At 39.0% G+C, this 26,114-nt stretch overlaps 1 protein-coding gene across 3 annotated transcripts in view; it reads left to right on the forward strand.

Annotated features, from left to right (window-relative positions):
• Positions 1-7,666: 7,666 nt before the first annotated feature.
• Positions 7,667-26,114, forward strand: part of smap1 (small ArfGAP 1) — a 120,775-nt gene continuing 102,327 nt past the window's right edge. Inside the window, exons 1-2 of one of the 3 annotated variants that reach the window (XM_021322793.2) lie at positions 7,667-7,984; positions 25,007-25,140. In XM_021322793.2, the coding sequence (XP_021178468.2) occupies positions 7,867-7,984; positions 25,007-25,140 (252 nt within the window). In that variant the 5' untranslated portion in view covers positions 7,667-7,866. The remainder of the gene's footprint in view (positions 7,985-25,006; positions 25,141-26,114) is intronic. The other 2 variants (XM_021322794.2, XM_021322796.2) reach the window with 2 other exon arrangements.

Here is a 26,114-nt window from a genome sequence, read left to right on the forward strand (position 1 = left end):
TACTGTCCCTCAGATGTAACTGAGTATTTTTTTTCTTTATATTGAAAAAGAACAAAAAGTTTGGATAAGTTAAAAAATAGCATTACAACGATTCGTTGTTGTTTCCCAGACCAAGAAACACAACGAACAAAGACAAAAATAGTATTAAAGTAAATATAAGTCATAAACAAGTACAAAATAACAATAAAGAAGCTTAAGAGTCATTGAACAGTCTGCATCTATATGGTATGAACACTTAGAAACAAGTTGTAGGTGAGAAAGTGAACTGTAGAGGACGTTATGAGCAGTTACAAATGAGGGTAAACAGGATACTGCATGCATAATTAATAAACGTGGGAGAGACATCAGTATTGAGAGTCAAACGTGAGTAATAAACAATTAATAAAAAATATTTGAACATATCCTCATCATATATGGTATAATATACTTGCAAGCAGGGGGTGTGTATGTAAATTTGGTTGAGAGATGGTGTGTGTGTGTAGCATCACTGTCCATTTAACAGTTTCACAGCTATATTCCAGTCTGTTGTCATTAATATTTCCAACTATATGACAGTTTTCGCCCAGCACCTTCAGATGTTGCTAGGAGATGAAGATGTATTTTGCTTTTCAGTATCACAATGAGTCCGAGCATACATCCAAAACAACAAAAGTGCTGAAATCGGTTCAACAAACAATTAGTTTGAGGGTGTGAAGAGCCTAATGCAACAGCATTATTGTCCCGTTTATAATAGTTTTCATTTTCACAGGTTTATTTGGTTTACAGTGAAGGTGTCATGTTATTTGTGGAAAGATCTTTAATGATTTATTACGGTCTCATTTTTCAAAAAACTTGGTAATTTAACACGGGTGTGTACTGTACTTTGAAAGGCCACTGTAGTGTAAACTGTTCACAGTCTATGGTGTTCTGTTTTCTGAACATTACTGGGTACTTTTCTTTGTATTTATCATCTAAAAAGGAAAAGGAAAACAGGGCCATGATTGACCTTATAGGAATAGTAATCAATTTCTTGAAATTGTTTGGACTAAATTAAACATTCCATCACTCAATCACATCTGATGGAAATGGGCCTGATAGTTCTTTTATTTCAGATGAAAATAACAGAGTTTGTGTTTTTGTAATTAGGTGGAGCTAAATTTGAAGCGGTGTTTTTCCTACAATGTTTAAAAGATATTTGGGCTTGTGTTGGTAGACTAAGTCAAACGTTAACTCTAGGGGGTAAAAAAGGGTTAGTTATTGGGCCTGTATTTTTGGTTATGTCTCATGCTACGTTATCAGGTGAAACAATGGTTTGGTAAAACATTTGTGTCATCATGTGGAGAAGACCACTGAAATTCCCCTGAGTGCTCATTCTTAAGCAAACAGAAGATGTCAGTATTTACACAGCTGCTGAAACCATGGAAAAAAGTCGGCTGCCTATTTCCTAGTAGAAATCTCACTTTGTCAGCACTTTGTGGGTTTAAAAACCCCTCTGGCTAAACTAACACTTCACTGGCTCTGCTAGCTTGGTATTGCAACAACCTGCTGTTGGCTGTTTATTTTTAAACAAGTTATCACCATAATTTTTTCAAACTGAAATTAATATCCAAATTTATTCATAGAAATAACTGGTAGCTTTATTGCTAAAAGCTTTTGAGTGTATGTTGGCAAATAATTTGAAAATGAGTTGTCTGTATGCTGGCTAATTAGCTAGCAAAAGCAGTGCTAACATGCAGCTAACAGTTAGCACAGGCTAATGTTGTTTTAGCAGAACCTTGTTTACTTAGACTGACATAGTTAGTGGACTTTGGTCAAATAAATTGTAAACATAACTAACTAAATGTTTATTACTGTAGTGGCTCAAGCAAAGGCGTTTTACTGTAATTGTTCACTTTTTGCTGAAAACGTAAAACTTGACTTGTGAAGACTAGCCTCTATATGACACAAAAAATGCCAAAATGGCCCCTCTTATAGCTGCCATGTTGGATTTAAATATAGCTGCCATTTCACCAGCTACACAGAAAACTATCAATAACACTATTAAAAACATACATGTGAAAGACATTTTTTCACGTGCCATAATTATCATATAAAATGTCAATGTCAATTCAATGTTTGCCAACTATAAGTGACAGCGTGTATATTTGGTAGCCATTTTTAAATTCAATATGGCTGCTACAAGGATATCTACAGCCAAAAGTGCCAAAACTCAGTACATAAGTTGTTGAATGCATAGGATATATATAAAAAAACATGCATACATAAAATTATTAATCCAATTGAAATGTTTAATTTTGTTATGTACACAATTATATGTTGAACAAATTAATTAAAATGTGTTTATTCCATGGTAAAAGCCTATTTAAACATTTGTAGATTTGCTTATTTGCTATTCCTATTTAAGATAAGATAAGATAAGATAGTCTTTATTGATCTCACAATGGAGAAATTCACTCGTCACATCGGCTCATACAAGAAGGTGCAGAGTAAACATATCTATATATATAAACATATCTATATACTTAAATATATACATATATCTATGCGCCTACTTACATACGCACCTACGTGTATGTACGTGCATATACATTGTATACATTTGTACATACATACATACATACATACATACATACATACATACATACATACATGTGGGCTGACTTATGTTCAGGTGGTGATAGCAGCAGAAGTCACTACATCAGGATTATTGCACGTGTTGTAGTACAGTGTATTAAATAGATTATTGCACCTTGGTTATTGCACATTAATTATTACAGTTAGTAAAAGATTCCACAACTGGGTACACAGATAGGCTGTTAAATAAATATAATATATATGAAATAATTCAAATAAGAAATAATTCCAATAATGGAAATAAACACATCAATAAATACGTTTGTAAGCCTACGTATGTAACAAAAAGTTTAATTTTAAATTATAATGTCTGATTGGAATGGTTTTGCCTTTTAAATTTTTTGTGTTTTAATAATTTATTGACAGATTTAAATAATTATATATATATATATATATATATATATATATATATATATATATATATATATATATATATATATATATATAAATACAGTCTTTATATTATATATATATATATATATATAAATACAGTATAAGATATATATATATATAGATATATAATATATCTATATATATATATATATATATATATATATATATATATATATATAAATACAGTATTTGTTTTATATATTTATTATAGGTGTATTTAAATTATCAACTATATAAAAATATTTGGCAAATTGTTTTTGGATTGTGGCACTTTTGGCAAAAAAGGGCATGTTTTGGGCATCGTTGTTGATGTTAAATGTAGTTTTCTGCTTAAAGTGAACAATTTTAATTCTTAGAAAGTTCAACTTCATCAGAGTCAAATAATAAACCAGAATTATACTAATGATTAAAAAGCTGTAAGTGCAACCCTTAACTAATGCCCTTAAGAGTTACAACTGGTTTCTTTAAAGGCATCTTGTAGATCTGTTTATGCTTTCCCAGAAATACTGACAGGAACTCATCTAATGTCAATCAAAGAGGTTTTAGGAGCACCCTCTTACGTTTGGCATCACAAAAGCACTCCACTCTAAAGTTCAAACATTTCTCTCGTGTTCTCAGATAAATTTCATCGTGCCTGGTTTAGAAAATTTCTCACACTGAAATAAAGGTTTGCGCTCTGTTTACACTCAAACACTGGACCAAAATGCATGATTCACATTATTCTGTCAACCCGTTTTTTTTTTTTTTTTTCTTTCTCCAAGAGGTGTTTCAGAAGCTTGTGTCATGTTAATGAGCTATACTGCAAGTTATAGGAATGCTAGCTAATATCTGTATGTTTATAAAACTGTGTGATGGCTTAAAGGGTTCGGTGCATTTCTCACCCTCAGTTAATTTTGATTGAAAACTCAGCTAGTCTACTGATTTTTCTGCATATTTCTATGTGTGGTTGATTGATCCTTCCTTCTTTAACTGAACATTGGTCCCTGTTATTGTCACTACTGCTCTTTTTTCTTTCTTTTTTAAGATTTAGCCTTTTGGCGAGCTCCATATTTCTGCAAGGGGCTCTCTTTTGATTTTGCGGGGTAAACTGGTGCTGTTGTTGTGGGACCTTGTGCCAAATCTACAGTCTCTCTTTATGAAAGCTACAAAACCTAACCGACCAATAAGCTCCTGCTTTCTTCTAGTGGCTGTAATGTGAAACTGCTAAAAAAATACTTTGGTACAAGGCAAATTGGAGGTAACACTTGCTATTTATTCATGTCATTTAAGCTAGGTAGCTGGGGATGATATTATGGTATGTATTTTGTGAAGACCACTACAATAGGAGGGATTTTTCTTCTGGACTCCTGGTGATGTGGTGGGGATGCTTCAGTGATGAGGATGTGACAAATGTCTGATTTAATGAAAAAAAAAAATGAAGTAATGTTGGAAAACTTTGTGTCATCAGACATTTCAGTTCAATTAACCTCACAATGAGTTTTAATACTGTATCTGCTACGATCACATGTGTCTACAGTTGATGTAGTACATGGAGTTTATATCCAATTACATATATATATTATATATTTGATAATTTATTGTGATTGGTTTTACATTTATGAATAATTTGTACTTTGTTTTTAAACACTAAACACCTTTTCCCACAGTTTTGAATGTTTCTGCTGTTAAAACACACTTTTTAGCCTGAATCCTTTTAAACCTTTTCCTGTTACACATTTTTAGAATGTATGTAATTTAATTTTTTGCTCTTATGTCTAGTATTTAAAATAACCACTATGTTTACCCGTGCCATGTCGCTGTGTAACATTGTACATCTGTTTGCTGTTAGTCCTGCTGGATGTTTTCATTAAATATGCTCTTTTTCCAGAGACCCTAATGAGTTGAGTGTTCATTAACCATTTATTTTGAGCTCATCCTGCAAGTGCAGATATAAGTGCATCTCAGTGCAATAAAATATCACTGAAAAGTTGATTAATTTCAGTAATTCAATTCAAAAACAGAAATTCATACAGATTAATAACACAAATAGTCCAAGTGCTGGATTGTGGCTTAAAGCTAATGAAATCCCAAAATCCTGTTTCTCAGAGAATTTGAATATTAACGTCCTTTAACGCCTTTAACGTCATTACGAGGCGGAAACACACATGGAGGATTGTGAGTCAAATCCGGGCCTACAGCCTTTTGCAAATGGACTACAAACCTTCTTTTTGGACATTTTCTTTGATTTCTGTTGAGGGGCTGTGCTGATGCATCATGTTACGCAAAGGATTGTGGGATACCTTAAAACTTCTTAGTTCATGGGAAAAACTAGTTGTGAGAGGAAGCATACAGGTTACTTCCATGACCACAATCTGCTGGGTTTCCTCAGATAGGAAACGTTTTGACCAATACGTCTGTGTGATTTGATTGCATTCGACTTTGTAAAGTGCCTTGAGATGACGTATTGTGAATTGGCGCTATATAAATAAAATTGAACTGAATACCCTGTCTAGCAACTGCCTAATAAATAAAATAACTGTCTCATAAAGGCCTTTAAACGTCACAGCAATATGTACTATCAAGAGGAAGGTGAGAGACACCAGACCAAACAACAGCCCGCTTACCTTTTTGACAAAGCTTCTAGTTGTCTGCAAAGCCATCAACAATGCAGACGACTGTCCACTGTGGCTCTACGCTCCTTCAGGAGGAGTAAATGCTGCTTGTCAAGATTTCACGCAATCTGCTGGGTTTCCTTAGATAAAAAACGTTTTGACCAATCTGTATAATTTGATTGAATTTTACTTTGTAAAGTGCCTTCACATGACATATGTTGTGAATTGGCGCTATATTAATAAAAGTTAATAAAGTGGCTCTTTACACCTTCAGCTTTGACTCTTAAAAAGTTATACCAAAAATGCGGGTGGAAAAAAAATTGGTCAACGTAAAGGTAATTCAAAATTGCTGGCTTTAGACTTAGACTTAGACAACTATATTTGTCATTTTGTAGGCACGAAGTGCGTACAGAATGAAATTTCGTTGAGTGATTTAAAAGTAAACAATTTAAATGTAGACAATACAGGAGAAGTCACAGTGTACAGGTGAGTATTTTTAACTTTTAACCATTTGTATGTGCAGAATTTTATTGTGCAAAGGGCATTTGTGCAAGAATGCATTTAAAAAAAACTAAGAGTTCGGCAGCATTTGTAATGCTAGATGGAGATGCAATGATGCAAAATGTGCAAATATGTGAATGTTGTGCAGAGTTTATGGGTTATAGTTCAGCAGTTCAACAGCAGTTCAACAGTCTGATGGCAGCAGGGGAAAAAGCTTTTGCAGAACCTGGATGCATTTAGTTCTGCAATATATGCATAACATTTCCAGAAAAAAAGAAACTAATGCTATATAGAATATTTTACTATAGCTAAATTAAGTATCTTTTTGTCAATAGGTTGCAAACCACTTGCTTTTTCATCATTTTGATGCCATTTGCTATAAAAATCAAATGTCCAATTGAAGAAAATGCATTAAAACTAAATATAAAAATACCGTTGGTTTAAATAATAAAACTTGATCTTTAAAAAAAAAAATGTAAACAACTTTCCTATAGTATACCATAAAAACAAGCTCTTGTTTCAAAGAGATGCGTAACTTTCTCGTGGCTCTAAACAAAATTTGTTTAGCTGGACTGAGGGCAAAAATGGCTCTGCATTGTCTACATTGTTACATTGCTTTTCATTTCAATTGTTTACATAAATCGCTGCTGCATCTTTATCCTGAAAAATAGTGCAATCTACTGTGATTTTTAGAGTGATTTCTAGAGTGACTTATTTTCAAGCTGTATGCAAATGAAATTTCGTTCTGTACGCACTTTGTGCATACAACATGACAATAAAGATATCTATCTATCTATCTATCTATCTATCTATCTATAGCAGGGGTGTCAAACTCATTTTGGTTTAGGGGCCGCATACAGCTTAATCTGATCTCAAGAGGGCCACACAAGTTAACTCATTGCAAGATTAAATAGAACTAATAAATGTGGACTTGTCATTGATTTTTATATTAAATTAATTTCACTTTTACACAATATATTATGAATAACCTCAGCGTTTTTAAGAAAAGTATGTGCAATTTCAACAATACTTTTACTCAGTTAAACATTTATTTGTGCATTATGCATAGGAACTGATCACAGTGATTATACAATGTTGAAAAACATTTATTCAAATTTTTTGGAACTTAAAAACACTGTCCTGCATGACAAAATACATCAAACAGATAAAAATTAAGAAATGATTAGAATTTTTCCACACCTGAAGCTTAATCTGCTAATTAAAACACAATATAGGAACTGCATATTTTCAATTAAACGAAGTACATGTTTTTTTTAATAATTGTTTTATCATTCTCTTCCTTTTATCTTGTCCACTTGTGAAATTCAAATCTGATGAGCTCTTTGTGGCATCTTATTGCCACATTGCCAGACAGGACACTGGAAAAAAAAAAAGAAAAAAAAAATCAAACTACTGAATAAGTTTATTCCATGGAGACGAGATGCACCAACCAAAAGCCATCCAGAAAAGAAACAAAGAAAACAAACACTTAAACAAAACTGAAGCGAGATTCCATTCCTGTCCAATCTGAATCTCTCGTTTGTGAAAAAGGCGTCACACTGGAAATTCCCACGGCCCTGAACGCAACAGGGATGATGATGCTCCCATCCATCCATGTAACCTGCTGCTACTAGCGGGCTGACAGCTAAAACCCGGAGAGAGCGGCTCCAGCTGCAGGATGTCCCTCCCTTGTTAACCCGCACCGAGGACCAGGCGGCCCCCTTCCTTCACGCACCAGGACCCGAACCCCCCGAACCCGGAGAGCGAGATGACGACCCGGTCCGAGAGAGAAAAAGCCCAGAAACTGAACGAGCAGCACCAGGCCATTCTGACCAAACTGCTGAGAGAGGAGGACAACAAGTACTGTGCAGACTGCGAGGCTAAAGGTAAGCAGGACGCAGCTGAGAGCGTGGAATAAGGACGCCGTGAAAATGCTGTGACATTGTCCACCGTGGACAGCGTTCGCTCCCACGCGTGCCTCCGCTCATTTTACCCGGAGCCTCTAGTCTAACATATTTATTTCAGCAGCTCAGGTCTGAATATTGCAACGTAAAAATTAATAACCTGTTTTTTTTAATTATTATTATCCAGGTAGGATTAAATTCAAATCAATAGTATTGCCAAACTTCCGCTGGGTACTTTTCAAAATAAAATACTCCGTGCTTATTCTATGTCTGATCATTAAAAATGTTTATTCTCTTTTTTATATATATATATAATTATTATTAAATATTGATGTCCTCTGTTTAAAATCTCACTAATTGTTTTTCGCGTTAGTCTTTATATACAAGCCAATGACTTGCAGCTTCCCAAAAGGCAGAGGAAGGTTGAGCGTCCTCCTTTTATTGTGTACCTGAACGCGTCTCCGTTCCGGTTGTGAATGGGTTCACCATGGGGAACTTGAGGCTGTGGCATCGGTGTCATGTCCTTGAGTGGGTTATTAATGAGCGGAAAACGTGCTGCGGCGTGGACTCTGAAGTGACTCTCTGATGGTGACCTGTTTGAGGAAAAAACAAAAAAAAAAAGCAAATCAGCCCTGCAGCTGCAGCGTCCCTGACTCAGCCAGACTCCATTACAAAAAGCCAAACTTTATCATTTTCTTGCACGTAATCACAAAATACAGCTTCATCACATAGATGTCATGAAATCATAAAGGTGCTCCCTTAATTCGGCATTCCCTTAAATGAAGTAATTGTAATAGTAGTAGTAGTAGTGTGCAGGCTGCGCACAAATTTATACGCATATACTAAATCACTGGATGTCAGCCAAACAAAATAGTTCTGAATGAAAACTTGCTAAATAACCTGATGTGTAACAGCATGAAAGGATGAAATCGTCAGTCTGTACGATACATTTTAAACTGCGCTCATATCGCTTCCTTTTCCTGCTGATTCTCTCGGATTGAGAAATCCTTGGGAGGACCTTCGTTCAGTTTTATTTCTGCAGATTTGTCGCAAACCATAACGTCTGAGCACTCTGGCTTTGTCAAACATCTTAGTTATCGGAACATCTCTTTCTCAGATCCAGTAGAGGAAGAGATTATGGCATCTCAGGGTTGAGGGAAAAAATGGATTCACTCCTTTAATTTGAATTTTCAAACCAAAACAGGCTCAGACAGTGGTGGTTCTACACCAAATTTAGTGGTGGGGCCAGTGTTTTTTTTCATAGGGGCACAGAAGAAAAGATTAGGAAAAAAACTAAACAGGTCAATATTTCATTGTTTAACTTATTAAGTGAGCCAATTGTGGCTGTGGGACTGCAGGCTGCAGACCCCTCATCCTATCTCAATACGGCTGGAGCTGAACGTGAAACAGCTTAACTTTTAAATCATTGTTAGTGTAAAACTGTAAAGGCAAAAAATACAATTGTCAGCATATATTATCGTAAGAATCATGTCAGGGCCGTAACAGGGGCCAGGACCAGTTCTGCAGGGGCACTGGCCCCCGTTGGCCCCCCTCTAGGACCGCCCATGAGCACGGGTCTTATTCTACCACCGTTATGAGAGAGTGCCTGCATCAAGCTGCTAGCAGGAAATAATAGACGGGTGTATTAGAATCCTTGAGAAGGTAAAACAACAATGTAGGAAAAAATGCTGATCGGTCTCAGTTTAGTGGTTTTAACATTTGGTGCATGTTTAAACAAAATGGGAAGGTTGGACAAGCATCCAGCATCTGTGCACAGATAAAAATTTATGAAATGATAAACAAAGTTAATTAACCAGCATGATCTAATAAACTTCAGGCTTTGTGTGTTATCGTGTTATTGGGATTTACACAACCCAGCGGGTATTCATGTGATTAAAATTTGATTCCCTCGAATACGTGGGGGTGTCCTAACCTGACTCTCGCCATATGGATTTCGCTCCGCCTAGCTCCACTCATCCATCTGGGACAGATCCATAGGAATGGCGTTTCAGAAGGCCGGGCTTTATCAAAAATCCTTGAATATGATTGGATAAGCCACTTGTCCGTCATCTTTATCGACGTGCTATTTCAACCACTCACACCGAAGCTAACCCGTGATGCTGTGAGAGCAACACAGGAAAAAAACAAAACTTTTTTTTTTTTTTTTTTAAATGTGTTTGCGGCTCTAGTGGCACTCGTTTTATTGACAGTGAGCTGACAGGAAGAGGGGGAAGACAGGCGGCAAAGCGCCGCGGGTCGGAGTCGATCCCGGGCTGACCGCGTTGAGGACTAAAGGCCTCCTAACATGGTTCGCGCTAACCGCTCCACCGCGGGCGCGCCCCAGAAAACAAAACTAGCCAAATCCGGTTATGAGAAGGGCGAAAACATGGTTTCCACCAACAAAAGCCTTCAGAGCCGTTCTCTGATGTTCTTTTAATGAAACAATATTAGGTAGATTGGACAACACGGAAGAAATAGCAGCATCAATGTTAACGCTTGCTTCCTCGATGCGAGCCGCCATTGCTATCAAAACAGTCTCATGTCACGGTCGCTTCTCCACTACGTCACATCTATGAAACTCCAGCCCTGCGTCCTGATTGGCCAGACCATAAAATTGGTTGGAGAAATCACTCTCTATGGGAGATGTCCCAGATGTATGTGAGTGAAGCTAGGCGGAGCTAAGCGGAACGAAATTCAGCTGGCTAGGGTCAGGTTAGGGTGTCCGGCCCCGGTCCTCAAGGGCCAAATGGGTTATCTGATTGTTTCCTGCAGGCAATTGCTTTACTCTCCATATCAGCCAAGATTCTCCTGCTGTACTGCTTCGTCTTCACTTCTCCAGCAGGTGACGGCTAAAATGATCCCAATATTTTAAGGAACTGCAAGAAATCGACTGAAGGAGGGGAAGACACTTTTAATCAGGGCGAGGCCAGATGTCAATCAGGCTTAGGGTACATTACACAGCGGCTGGTTTCAGCAGCGACTGAAAGACCGAGGCTAAATCATTACCTGATATCGTCCAGGTTCTGCTCAGAGGATTTATTTTAGACTTTGGTGCCGACTGGCCTCATCTACCGTAGGCTGGTGCAGGCGTGGCTCCGGTTGGGAACCGTGGGGGAAATCGTGGGCTGAAAAATGTTGTGCGGTGTCCTCAGCTCTTCATCTAAATAGAAGAAGGAATGAAAAGGTTCCTGTGGCCTAAAGGGAAGCCGCCGTGTGCCGAAGGTGTTTGGATCGAGGTGCGGCGTCAGTGACGTGTCCCGAGTCTTCATCTGGATTAGGGTTCCTAAAGTGGGGGTCGAGAGATGATCCAAAACTTCTGACAGAGGTATACGTGTTTGAATTTAGCAATTTTATGCCTATTTTGGTGGAAATTTTTTTTTTACAACTTTTTGACACCAGAAAACATCCGAGTTTCTTCTTGGAAATATGTGAAATCATTCTCAAACTTTGTGAGTTTTTTTTGTGAGTGGAAATGAACTTTTCCGTGACCCACAATTTGTTTTCTTCAATCTTGAATGTCCTTAATACAACTTTTTATTTTATTTTTTGGAATTTGCAAGAATGAAATCATAATATTGTACAAGAATAAAGAACATTACGAGAATATAATCATATATGAGAATAAAGTGTTAATATTACCAGAATATAGTCACTCAGTCGTTTGCATGATCGTTTCAAAGTCCTGACACTAAAAATAATTTGATGCCGACTTGCTAAAAAGATTCAGTTATTCCCTGTTTATGAAACAGATACCAAAGGATAACTTTACCAGATGCTCAACATTCCTCACTTTAACACGGGAGGAATCACGTTCATAAAATTACTACTTTATTCTCACAATTTTATGACTGTATATTCTCATAGTTTTCAAAAAGGGGGAAAAAGGGTCTCTGGTGCTGTCATTTTGGGGGTCACAGGAAATTTAGGAACCCCTGATCTAGAATCTGGTTCCATCCCAATAAAACTGCCTGCATGAACAAAACAAGACTTAACAGGCAGACGCTTTGCACAACATTAAGAATGTATTTAAATACTCCCAGGTATGTATTCACTGTGCACGTCCCACTAACGTTTATTTACACAAGTTTATGACGCCTGCATGTTATGTAATTAATACCAAATATGTTTTATGAATCCACTTGCTGTGCTGTTTTGATTGTTATATTGCTGGCAACGTTAACTGGCATCTCAGTTAAAGGCTTAAATCGAACTCAGATTTTCTATTGGATTCAGTTTTATGTTTATTACAGGAATTCACAACACATGTCTTCTCAAGGCCCTTTACAAAGTCAATTCAATCAAATCCTACAGATTGGTCAAAAAGTTTCCAATCTAACAAAACCCAGCAGGTTGCATCAAGTCTCTCCAAGCATTATTCACTCCTCCTGAAAGAGCGTAGAGCCACAGTGGACAGTCGTCTGCATTGTTGATGGCTTTGCAGCAATCCCTCATACTGAGCATGCATGCTCTTAATCTGTTAAAAATGAGCCCATGATTGCAACAGTAACTTTTCCGGGTAGTGGTGGCCTGGTGGTTAGAACAAGCTGTTTGCGACCCTGAACAGGACCCTTAGCCCCGGGGATGCTGCCCAGGCGCTATACACAGGCAGCCCACTGCTCCCTGAGGAATGGCCGCATCTGATTGCACTGTATGCTGCAATGATAAATAAAGATTATTATTATTATTATTATTATTATTATTATTATTATTATCATTATCACTGTTATTACGAATTCGTAGCTTTATTTCTCTTTCAATTCATGTTTTTTGAGGCCAGAATGTTCCAACAGTTAAATACAACAGTTTTTTAAAAAAAATAAGTGACGGTAATATAGCTTATAGGAAAAAACGTTTAAGTGACACTTTTAGCGTCGTTGTTGTTGTCGTGTTTATATATTCCCTAACTGGAGTGACAGTTTTCCTTTTTGCCTCGTCAGCTCGGCCCAGCTTCGCTGTCTCTGCTGAAGAACAGCATCGCCACACCATGATGCTGCCACTGCCACGTGCAACTCTTGTTTTCACGCACATACATGAGCCCTCTTCCACTTCCTGTGTCCTCCTGCAAGGCTTTGTGGCAGATTGCTGACATCTTGTGGCTTTCTTTAAACAAAGCCTGAGGTGAATAGCTAAGAGTTATTCTTGTAACAGATCGGCCACCCGGAGTACGGATTTCTGCTTTATTAACGGTACTTTCTATACCCGCTGGTTCCTGATATACCCACCGTGACCTCTGAATGCCTACATGCTAAAAAAAGAGCCGATAAAACCAGCAGAATTGACACAAGGTCTGCTGTTCTGACCCGATCACACAGTTGGTGAAAACTTTCATCTTCACCAGCTCATACCTATAGCTAACCTGCATACATTCATAACTAATGTCCGAATCGGTCCACACACTGTGCTCAGCCGAGCGGAAAGCCCTCGCTACTTCCTGGAGCTGCTTGTCTTACTGTGTGTGTCATAATTTAGCTATTTAGTATTTTCTAGTTCAGTCGCCACCGGTTCAACAGTCTGCTTCTTGTCTACTTTGTAAAGCCGTTATTCCAGATTGGTGAAATATAAGGCTAATATAGTAAATGTTCAAACCTAACAGTAAACTCTAAGGTATGCAAACCTGGGTTTGAGTGTTATTTTAGATAACACTCATCACACCTTATCCTCATCTATAGTAGCAATGAAGCCCCTAAAGTAAATCCTCTAATCCGCATTAAGAATTATGTATGTTTTTAAAAATATATATATTAGGGCTGGACGATAATTCAATAACAATATATATCGGATGATAGACGTATATCGATGATAGAAAAAAGGGTCAATAAAAAGTTCAATGGAATGAGTTTTTCTTCCTTTTGCATTAACCTATCATGTAGGTTAATATTACAGTCATTACATCCTCCCAACCAATCACAAACGCAGAGCCAGGAACGCTCCCTTCTAAGAGTTCAGAGAGCATGCATTCTTTTTAATTTTTTAAATCCTTGCAGTTTTGATAAAACGTTGGTTGAATCAAGGGTTGAGTTTGAATTCAGTGTTTGTCTGTTCTGTATCTAAAAATAGGCCATTAAGCAACAGCATTAAAATGGCCAGAGCTGCGCTTAAAATATGTTTTGAATTCGTTGGGATCCGGGGACCCCGGGTTGAGGGCTGCTGCTTTACACCACTGCATCCGACGCTTTGCTCTTGGTGATGCATGACTTGGATGCTGCTGCTCGACCATGGAAACCCATGGAAGGCCACAGGAAGTTTGGAGGTCTGTAGCGATTGACTGGAGAGAGGCGGCGACCTCTGTGCATCCGCTGTACCGCTCTGGCTGAGTTGCTGTCGTATCCGGTCTCTTCCACTTGGTTATGAAACTACACACAGTTGACCGTGGCCTATTTAGTACTGAGGAGATTTCCCGACTGGACTTGTTGCACGGGTGGCGTCCGATCACAGAACCACGGCGGCCGTCACTGAGAGCGACCCGTTCTTTCATTGGTGTTTGTAGGAAGAGTCGGTATTACGTCAGAGGGGGAACGGTGCTGCAGGGTTGCCTTTATGCCATTGTTTAAGACATCCAACAAATGACATCCGTTGCACAGACTCCTACAAAAATGCTTCGGCTTTAGACTCGTTTCGTCGGGATGTTTTCTCCTCCACAGCCATAGTCCGTCTCTCTAAAAATAGCTGCAACAGTCAGTATGAGTCAGAGAGGACGGCAGGATGCTGCCGCTCTGAACAGAAGGAAACACGCTTCAAGCTGCTGAATCACTGGCCGACACAGAAGACACCAGGAAGCCAATCCAACCCTAACGCGTTAAAGAATGCATTACATCCACAAGTATTCACTTAAATAATTAAAACCAGATGTTCCAATCACTTTAAGGCCGCAGGTGTATGGAAATCAAGCACCTAGACGGTCAAACAAATGGAAGAAGAAAAGGCCTAAATAATTTTGTGATTCATTTTTGCAAACGTGAGCAACAGCTGCCATGTCCCGTTAAAAGGAATATATTTGTAATATTAGACAAAGGTAACGTCAGTAAAATACAAAACAGCTGTTTTTGACATGCCTTTCAGCACTTTAGTGTTTCCCATAGTGAGCCTTTTCCGTCATTGTGGAGTAATTTTAACTCTTGGAGGGTTTCACAGCCTGTTTAAAGTCATACCAGGGCAGCCCGACTTTAAACAAGCTGCTCCAAGCCTTCATTTGTTTAACTTTTTTATTTGAGCAGTCCCGTGGTGGACTGGATGTTGGACCCTGCAGCGTTGCCTTTCGGTAGAGCCAAGTTCACTTGTGCTTAAGATCACAAAGGATGTCTTTTCTGCTAGAGAGGAGAGTTCGTAATTCAATCAGTAATGATAAGAGGTCCAGGTCCTGAAGCAGCAAAGAAGCCCCAACCATCACACTACCACCACCGTGTCTGACTGTCAGTAGGATGTAGGGCTGCACAATAAATCAATTTTATCAATTAATTAAAATTCAAACTCCTCAAGATTTAATTTTGGGTAATATTTATTTTTTTGCCAGTTTACTCTCATGGGCTTCCATGAAACTTTGCACTTTATGAGCCAAGAAAGCGGAAATAGTTTTGGTAATAATTGAATAGATGTTTTGGAGGAAACCTTTTTACCCTAAGATGGGGCACTTTAACTTATTAATTTATGTATTTCTTTAAGTAGGTGTGAAGTTACACAAGTGAAGTGAGGCCTGTTCTTAGATGTGAAATACAACCAGCAGCAAACATTTTGTGTTATGTTTTCATAATTTACTATGGCGGGGCAGACCATCTTTTTTTATAAGCATGTTTTAAAGCCCGTATTAAGTTGCACTTTGAATTCAGGTCAACTTCCAGATGAGATTATTGAAAGAAAATTAAGTAAAAAATAATTTCAGCAATTTGTTTGTATGAAACAAAAGGGAAGAATATTGATTAATTGGATTCAGTTTTAAAAAGAGATTTTATTTTTAAGCCATATCGCCTAGTCTTGGTAGGATGTTTGTTTTCTGATATGCTGTGATAGTTTTATAGAAAAGCTTCTGCTGTTGTCTCAACAGAAAGCAGAATATTTCCCCAAAAGTTTTGGGGATCCTCAAGATATTTTTTTATTGGGTTTATGCTCGACAGATCTTTGGGCTGTTTGGTCAGCAGTGGTTTTGGTTTAAGTTGTTTTTTACGAATGTGATTTTTTTAGTTTTTTTCCCCCTCCCATGGTTTCTTTCCTGTTGTTGTCCAAACACCGACACTGAGGCAGGTTAGGCAAGCGGTGCTTTAGATGTTGATGTTTTGTGACGAGCCTTTCGATGCACTCTTGGAGTAATTTCTACTCCTGGGAGAGTCGCCACTGTCTCACACGTTCTCCTTATATAGGTAACGGAGACAATCATTGTGGTTCTCCGGAGTCCAAAATCTTAGTAACCCTTCCTGGACTTTTATTTTTATTTTTATTCTTAAATTTTTTTTGATTGGGGGACGTTTTGTTTCTTTTTTTCAAGAGATTTTAGACCCTCTTCATGTTTCTGTGATGAAGTGTACCTGACACGTACATGTGGCGTTCCCTGCCTGCGTACGGGGTTGTGGCTGCGCTGCTACCTGATGACCTCTGCGGCGTGCTGACTGGCCCCATCCTCTCAGGTGTAATTTCACCCTCTGTCCTGCTTCTCGTCACACACTGCCCTACATTTTGTTTCCCCGTCAGCGTTGATCTGTGACAGAGACGAAATCCTCCCCGATATCCCTTCCCCTTCTCCTGTTCTCTGCTCATTGTGTTTGTCCACCGCGTAGAGTGCAGGCTTGATGGGAATCAAGCGAGACGCTCTCTCAGCCTCAGCTCCGGGGCTCGACGTCAGCATCACTACGGTTAGAAACGACGAATTCTCCCGGCTGGCACGTTCTCTCCTGCGTGCAAGCTCAGCAGATCTTAGCACGTACCTTCAGCCCCCGACGACTTGTCAAAGCAGCGGTCAGAGGGCTCATTTTTTGGACAGAAAGACACTGACTTGCACAGCACCCTCCACTCTCTGTAATGAATGTATGTTTTACTGCAGAAGCCTAATCTCACACCGACATTCTTTGGGTGAAAATTCAAATAAATCTGGGGTAAAAAGGATGCTCCAGTTACAAAATAAGTTTTATGTGTTTAAAGGAACATTTTCGCAGATGTTGTTCGGCCGGTGCTATGAAGGTTAAATGAGATGCACCCTGTCGTTGGATACTAAACTTGACGGCTTGTCGGCAACCTCTGACTTCTCAGCTGGGAATAACAACTTCAGGGCACGTTCTTGTACTCCTGACCTAGATATGCTGATTTTTCGAGTACAAGAATGAACCTCTGTTTTACCCCCAGAGCGTTCTGTTGTCTGCCTCGCACTCTCCTTCCAGAAAATCTCCAACGCCCCTAAGAAACGCTCAAAGAGACGTGTCCAAAAGGTGTCCTGACCAGACGCCTGAGCCGCCTCAGCGTGACTTCTTACAACTCGCAGAGCGTCTGCTCTAATCTTGTCGTTTGAGCTCATCCCATCTCTATGCCAGGGCCTGGCCACCATACAGAGGAACTTACTTGTACCTGGTATCTTGTTCTTTCATTCTTCGTCCATGTCTCATGATTAAGGCTCATTTGGGAGCTTTGCATTTTGGCCAAGCCCCCGCAGGCTCACCAATGTAACGTTAAGTACTCCTGTGACCCTGGTGGCCTTTGTTGACCCCCAGGTAGGGTTTTCACCCCCTGGTTCTGTCGTGGAAAACCGGGAGATTCAAGGATCTCGATGAAGCAAGACCACAGCGGGTAAATATTGTTCGTTCTTCTTTTACATTCTTGTATTATCTTCTGGGAGGTGCCTGTCCCATATCCAGCCCAACTTCTTGTTTAAAAGTAAAATAATCTAAAATCTAAATCTGTCAGTGGGTTGGATAAATTCAGGGTGAACTTTAATTTTCCTGCATAAATCTAGGTCCTCCCTGCAGATCCCTATGTCACCAGCAGGTGGAACCATGTCTTCACTTTCTCATTCGTTGCCTTTTTAGCCGGCCTTCAGCAGACTGAGGACCAAATGCTGCACCTAAATGTCTGGTCTACTTGCATCTCCATGCAATACAACATCAATTTTAAAAGATGAACAACAAGTCATGAGATATTCATTATTTTGTAGTGGTCACGTCTGTCAGTTTAACTCGTATTTGCCTCTGATCATTGCTCATTTTTGAACACTGATGTTATTGTTGATGAGGCAGATTTTTCTCTCTCCTCTTTATCCCTCTGGACTCTGAATACCCCCCGAGGGAAGCAGCAGGGGGCAGCACAGAGCTGCTGTGTTTTTGCCACATCAGCGCCTCGTTCCCTCTCCACCCTTCTGCTGTTCTCCAGCACTCAAGTTTTCAGGCTACAGTTCTGTAATTTACAGTGAGGGAATCTGTATTAATCAGCAAATGGAGGTTGTTAACCTTCAGCAAAGGAGAATATAGCAGAATTTCAGCGCAGAGATGGTTTATTTTTGTGCTTGCAGCGGCACTCAGCCTCTATGACCCAAAATTAACGGGTCCTTTCTTACGGATGAAATAGAAAATCTTGCCCAGATGTATGTGGAGTATTTTGAGATTTTAAGGTTGTTTTATTGCAGAAATGATGTGAAAGTTCAGACTAATAAAGATATGAAAGGGATGCTTTCAACAGACGGTTGTAATAAATGCTTTATGTGAGTTGTCTGCTCATATTTACTGGTTTCTGTGGTGCACACCGCAAGCGAAGGATGCAGTAGTTATTAAGGATTGGTCCACATACACCAGGGTGATATGAACTTCAAAATCATATCTTGATATTTTGTAGTATTTATTTTGATAATAAAATTGACAATAAAACAGTGTTTATGACTGCTTCATGGTTTTTTTAGGTAAAATGTATGCCTCTGACAGCATGTCGCAGCAGTCAAAGCCCCACAAACATAAATGCTGCTCTTAATAAACATCCCAGTGTTGAAATAGGATTCCTCAGGACTACAGAGGCATAAGAAACGTATAATTCCCATCACTAGACTGCACAAAGTAACTGCATTTAATCATATTTTTAAATTTATTTATAATATAATTAAAAGCGTGCTAACTGAAGCCAGTGGAGTTTGAAATTCAGTTTCATAACCCTAACTTTTAAGCTAGGGATGGCGATTTTTCCAGAAGTTTCCCCAAGTCCCTTTTTGAATAAGACCATCTCACCTTGCTCTTGCGATCTTCTGGTGGATTGCGTCAAAAATGTCCCAAATCCACTCTAGTCTTATTTCTTTCTAGTGAAGCCTTCCTCTTCTAATAAACCTACGAGGTTTGCTTCTTGCGACTCTCAGCCATTTTTGAAGTATACGGTGTGCTAAGCGGAGCTACAATGAATGAAGCTAACACTAAAGCTAACCGCTAAGCTAAGCTAAGCTAACTCGATACATAAACACTAGAAGTGCGTATCCGCTGCCAGCAAGCGCACACTTTTCCCTCAGAAAAAAGGATATTAATGCTAAACATTTTTCACTAGGAAAAAATATTAAAACAATTACCAATTAATTCAAAATAATTTTTCTTTATTAGTGTTAACAGATTATATTTATGTTTCTGTGATAATGTGACAAAGTGCTTGAACATAGCAGAGACTGTAACATTGCATCTCTTAAGCATTTTTTCTTACCCATTTTTATTCAGAAAATAAAATAAATAAAATCTATGCCAGAAAATATGGTACAAAAATATAAACCAAAAATACTGCAAGCAAAACAGTTTAACAAAGGTGGTATCTTCATGCTTGTTAAAACCTATTTCCTAAGAATAACATTGCAAATATTTGCAGAATGCTAAAAGTGCTGATTTATATGGGAAAAAAAAGCACAGAGTAAACAGAATGAAGTTTTATTTCAAGGCAAACATATTAATGAGTAGCCACCGATCAAACTATATATGATTAATCAACAGTGCAGTAAAGATGGTTGTAGCGCAGAAAGATGGACATTTCAAAGTGCTTATCTGTCATTCGGTTACGATGAGAAGTGAAAATGAGTCCTCCCTATCTGAGGAATCGCTCTAACTTGGTATATTGGTCAAGTTTATGGGTATAAACAAGGATTTCGATTTCTGTTTCCATCTCTTGCAGCCTAAATCAAGTCTAAAACAACAACCCACAGTATGTAAAGCCATCAGATTTTATTTATTAAAGTGTTGTTTTGGGGAGCTTTGTTTTAAATAAAATGGGCTTTACAGACAATCTGTATTCCCTATCTTCATGTCTTTTTGTATGCAACGGGTGAACATACAATCTTCTGCTATGTCTTGAATCCTTGGTTTATTTCTGTTTAGCTGCCATGAACACACTAACTATTCTTTACTATTGTTTTATATACCACGCACAGCCATTTTGGAAACGACATCAACCTTCTCTTCTCTTTTTACTGCATTTCCACTAGTTATGTTGAGTACTGCCCCCCTGTGTTTTTGGTGAATACTGCAACTGCGTCCGTGTCAAGTATAAACGTCTACAGTGCTTCAGGCCTGTCGTCCAGTCCGCACAGATGCGGATACCCAACGCGGCAGTATAACTCAGCTTTTAGGCGGTGGCATGTGATTTACAAGGGACAAGTATTCAAATGGTGTTACAAATGTAACTGACTAACTCATTCTAAACACCCAGGTTTAAAATGATAACTGTACTGGAATACACCCTTCTCAGTGTGGATGGCAGTGATTGGTCAGAGTTTTCACAGGCCTGCAGCTCCCATGGGGATACATTTTTATTTATTTATTTATTTTTTAACCTACTTTTTCTGAATACGTTGTATATTGACCACGTTCAGGGTGGGAGGACCATTTCCACCCAGTGTAACAAAAGGTGTTTCTAAACAGGATTACCAGCTATGGCTTTAACTCCTGGTAAGATCTGCAGCTGATATTTTTCCACTAGTGAACAATCTTTTTAAAATAGTTTCCTTTAAAGCAGACCCACACCATCACCCTTCCACCTCCGTGCCTTGCGTTTGGTATGAAGCGTGTGGGCTCGTATGTCGTTTCTCTAGCCGCCGGGCGCGTTTCAGTATCCAGAAACCTCTCTTGCAATCAACAGACCTTCAACTTTGAACATTATGCAACTTTTTCCTTGAAGCCATTCAGCTTTGAGCTCAGCCAGTTGTCTCAGCTTTGGCTGTGAAAGAGTGCAGCAGCCATCTCCTCCTCTCTGCCACTGTCACACACTTCCGAACACGCCCGCCCTCCAGTTGTTCTGCTGACTGTCCTCAGGTTGACAGTTGGGGCTTTAATTTCATGCTCGGCTAGCTGCCCCCACCCTACTGTCGTCTTGTCAGTTCGAAAGCTCAGCTGTCACTCATCAAGGCTCCAGGGTGTTTCTCTGTCTGCGTCTCTCAGTGCTGGAATGACTTGCTTTGTCTGTCTCCGTCCGTGTTTCTCTTTGCATGCATGTGGCGTCGGTTAACATGTCTGCGTGTATCAATTTCGTTTGAATATTTACATTCGCTATGCCAGAGGAGTCATGTTTATGGCTATCTATCTATAAGTCTCCATGAGAGTGCGCCTGGCTGCCCATAGGGTGCATACAGGGAGTGTTTAACTACATGAACGAGGTTGATATCGTGTTTCAGATAGATAATCGGGTTGGAAGTCCAAAAATGGGTACCGGGGTGTACGTGGTGACTGCAGGGCTTGAATCTAGAGAGAGAGAGAGTGCAATTCAGCTTCCTCTGTGTTGAAACGGGAGACGAGTGTCTATAAAAACAGAAACACAAATTACCTAAACTGGTGCTGTTCACAGCGAGCACAGATGGACATGCATGATTTCCAGAGCTGGAGGCAAGGACTGCTGCAATATTCATGTTGTGTGATACCTTTAACAAAAATATCTGCAGGTTGACCGGATTGCAGTACTGCTCAGAAATTTTCACTCTGAACTATCTGGATTTAAGAGATATTGGATTCAACAGGAAAATTATTAAAAATACACAAACTTTATTGCTGTTTTGGAATGGATATTAGGTTAACTTTAGGTTTCAAGTCACCCCCAAAGGCCCAAACTCACCTCAAAACAAGGGTTTGATGTTTCAACAGGACCATGATCCCTAAATCACAGCTACATGTGGAATGGTGTTCCCCCAAAACTGACTTCAACCCAATTAAAAGTGTGAGGGCTATGCTTAAGAGTATGGTCCATTCCTGGAAACCCACTAATTTAAAGGAGCTATAAGTAAGATATTTACTGTAAAATAAACTTAAATCATTCTCATTTGTCTCCTGGGATGGAAGTAACATTCCCTATAAACAATCGGTCCTCTCCATCAACAATGTCTTAGTGACGTTTTTCTCCTTTCAAACCCAGAGTTTATTTCCTGGTTCCTCAGCCAATCATATCAAAGTTCCCAGAACGCAGCATTTGGTATTTTATCTTGGCAAAAGAGCAGGAAGCCATTAAGGAAAGCGGACCAGAAATAGAACAGAATACAAAAGCATAGACCTATCCTGTGTAAGTAAAAATTCACAACAGCAACACACCGTTCAAAAACGCATTATTAGATTGTTGTAATTGGCAAACTGTTGTACCAATTTGAGCCACCAGGTGTCAGTATTGCTTATAGCGTCTTTAAATAAACGCTACTAAATCAAGAGTGGTCAAATATATACAGCCAGAATTGCGGCAAAAGTTTGTTGCAGGCTTCAAAGATACGGGAACAAGGTGCAACTTTGTAAGTGAAATTCTATTAAGCGTTAGGGGAGGTGTATATATTGAGCATATATTTATATTCTGAACCGTCGTTTATCTGTGAAACGCACAATCTCATACAATCCAGTTGGATCTTAGTTATAATCCGATGCCATTTAGGGCTGAAATGATTCCTCGAACGATTTGAGTACTTCAATTACAAAAGTTCTTGCGGGCAAATTATCTGCCTTGAGGCCTCAGTAAATTGTCTCACTATTTAGCACACTGTCCAGATGGTTATTAGTGTTGCACAACGCTCCAACTTCCGCTAATGATAGCCCATACTGCTGATGCCAAGTGTGACTATCAGCTATGGAGGGAGTCGATAAGGGGCAGAAAGAAGTGCAGAGATAATGAGAAAGTGGGATCACTTTAAAAGTGGGATATGAAAAGAAAACTTTCCTTGAAAGCATGTCCTGAATGCTACAACACCTGTGCAGGAAACATCCTTTGCAGTGGTGGACCGCTTGCATTTTCTTATTGTGTATTCTTATTTGTCATAAATGAAGCTTAAGTATAGTTGAATAAAATATCTGCAGAATTTGCCAATTATGGGGAAAACTAGTTATTTTTCTATTGATCTTATTTTTTTTTTCATTTGGATAATTTGTCAGAGCCATTTTTCTCCTCCTGAACCTTTTTTTAAGATTAGTACCTTTCCCAAAGTGGTTCCGATAAGCTGGTAAAGGCTTTTTTCGCATGTAAAATAGGTTAATGCTATGTTATTTTAGCTAGGCTGTCTCAACATTTACATAGTTCCTATTGGTTTTTGTTCCTGCCATTTGGACCTGTAAAGTTTGTAAATATGATTTATATTTTTAATAGGACTCTGCTTTTTTTATGTCTTTGGAAAGAGGCGATTTCAGAGCAGACCCAAACGAAGTCTGACAGATATTGATAGATTTCCAACAGATAGAGTCCAGCTTACAATGACTGAGCTGCTTGATTTTTTAGGCTTAACACTCATTCAGCTGCCTTAATGCCCCCTCAGGCTATCCAACGCATTAGTGCCACTGCATTAGCACACTGATGCTCTTAGTCAAACCCAGCAAGCCCACTAGGCTTCCTGCGCCACCGTTACATAGCCGGGATCCATAAAACTAAAACCGTAGCACTTTATGTGTTTAAAGTCACAAGTAAGCTCCGTGCTCTGGACAGGGATAGAGCACGAGTGCTGCAGCGGGATTCTAGCCACCAGGCCATTAGAATAATTTCACTATCATTTCTGTGTCATCTCCAATTCATCCCCGTAGAGATTTGGCCGAGCCTGGGTAATTTTCTGTCACTTTCTACATGGTGCTTGTTTCACTCCAGTGACAGATTTCCCTGGAAACCGTTTAAACCCGTTTCACTAAACCAAGCCGTTTGGAAAAGATTTCAAAAATCCAAGTCAACACTTAGAGGTTCTGTATGTTTTTATTTTTTTTTATATAAATCACTTGAAATTCCTGCCATTGTATTCATTCGGATTCTACTCTTTCACTTTGGAAGAATGTGCTTAAGCTCTGCGTTGTAGCACATTACTGAGTCATGTGCCAGTTTTCTGTTTTTTTTTTTTTTTAAATAAATTCATAACCTTTGGCAGCTTTTAACAAATTCAAAGCACTTTTCTTTGGTCTTTAATCACAGCAGTGGTCAATTACAGCTCTAATTCATCAGGTAAAAATGAGAATGCGTGCAGCCTAAAGTTAAAAAAAGGAAACCTTTTAATGTCTTAGATGGAAATCTTCCAATCAGTCTGAAATTAAAAAAATATTCTGTTCACATGGCCTCTTTATTTTATGTAAGGAAACAGAAAGGGAGCGCGCTTTCTCTTTGGTTGTACTTCTACTGTAATCTATAAACAGCACTCACAGTCCATACTTCATTGTAAAATCTCTCTTAGTGTAATTTATTGGATGGATTAAACCCCTTCTCGCAGGATTAAGGCGGTGTTGTGAAAAGTCTGCCAGGATGTGGAGTGTGTTTGCAGGGTTTAAGCATGGGAGGCATTTTAAGAACGCAGCGGGACCAACAGAGGCTGTCCAGCCTTCACAAGACTTCTGCGGAGGTCTGCAGTGGCTTCGTATGCAGGACATGGAGTCCACTTTGGTCTCATAGCCACCACACAAAGGATGTCACCATCTGGCTGCAGCATCCCTTTTTATCTAGCTTTTTATGACCTGATAAACTCCCATTCTGCTCTGAATAAACTGAAGGTTATATTATTCATTTGGATAGCTCACGCTGCCAGAAGACATTGCGTTCAAACTCTAACCATGGAAGCTAATAAAGGGGAAATATTCTCTGTTTAAGGTCCTCGGTGGGCATCATGGAACCTCGGGGTGTTCATGTGTATCCGCTGCGCCGGCATCCATCGCAACCTGGGCGTCCACATCTCCAGAGTCAAATCTGTCAACCTGGACCAGTGGACAAGTGAGCAGATCCAGGTATTTGGACCCGCCGACCGTCTTCAAACTCTCACCCATACCTGACACAGTTAACCCATATTATGTTCCATGAATAACACCCCCTACTGCTCACATTGTACTCCAGCGTAGCACAGTGTGTTCTCTGCTTCAGTTGGACACACTTTTGCTGTTTTTATTCACTCATTTGTCAAGTTAGAAGTGCAGAGTATTTATTTCTGAAAGGGGAGCAGATGAAATGGGGATTTAATGAAAGAAGTTGGGAGAAGGAAAAAAAAAAAGGATTTCTGTCCTTTGAAAATGACTCGACAAGTTTGCCTTTAAGCCATAAAGAAAGGCTTTTATTGAAGCAGCGCAGCTTAATGATATCTAAAATGAAAGGAGCAATTATTACCCACTGTAAGGAAGTTCCTCTGTGATTAAATTTGTTTTGTGACGTAAGTATGAGCCCTACGCAATATGAAGACACATTTTTTTTTCAGTTCTGGATAAGTATGGACATTCCACAAAGCTATTCCCTACTACTTTGCCTAAAACATCCATCTTTCTGTCCACCTATATATAATTTTTAAATGAAAAATGTGTAGGAATCCAGTCAGTCCATAAATGCGTTCATTTCTCTGTCCATCCATCCATCTATAATTTAGAGAGAAAAACTATTTAGGTACCCACTATGACCAATTGCTAATCATCCACACATCCACCCATTTTTCATGCATCTGTCGGTCGGTCCGTCCATAAATGGAATCATATTCAGTAAATTAGAGTACTCCTAAGAAAGGTCATTTATCTTACAAACTCATTTCACTAAATGAAACACTTTGGATTATAGACATATTTAATACTGAACTGTGCCGTTAAAGATGCAGTAGGTAACTTTTGTATAAATGTGTTTTTCTTACATACTTGTTAGAACTGTCACTATGTCCTGATAGTAAAATTTGAGACAATCAAGCTCCTCTGGCTCCTCCCAGTAGTCCTACTGCCATCTGCAG

Source organism: Fundulus heteroclitus, chromosome 22 (genome assembly GCF_011125445.2).
Source record: "Fundulus heteroclitus isolate FHET01 chromosome 22, MU-UCD_Fhet_4.1, whole genome shotgun sequence".
NCBI lineage: Eukaryota > Metazoa > Chordata > Actinopteri > Cyprinodontiformes > Fundulidae > Fundulus > Fundulus heteroclitus.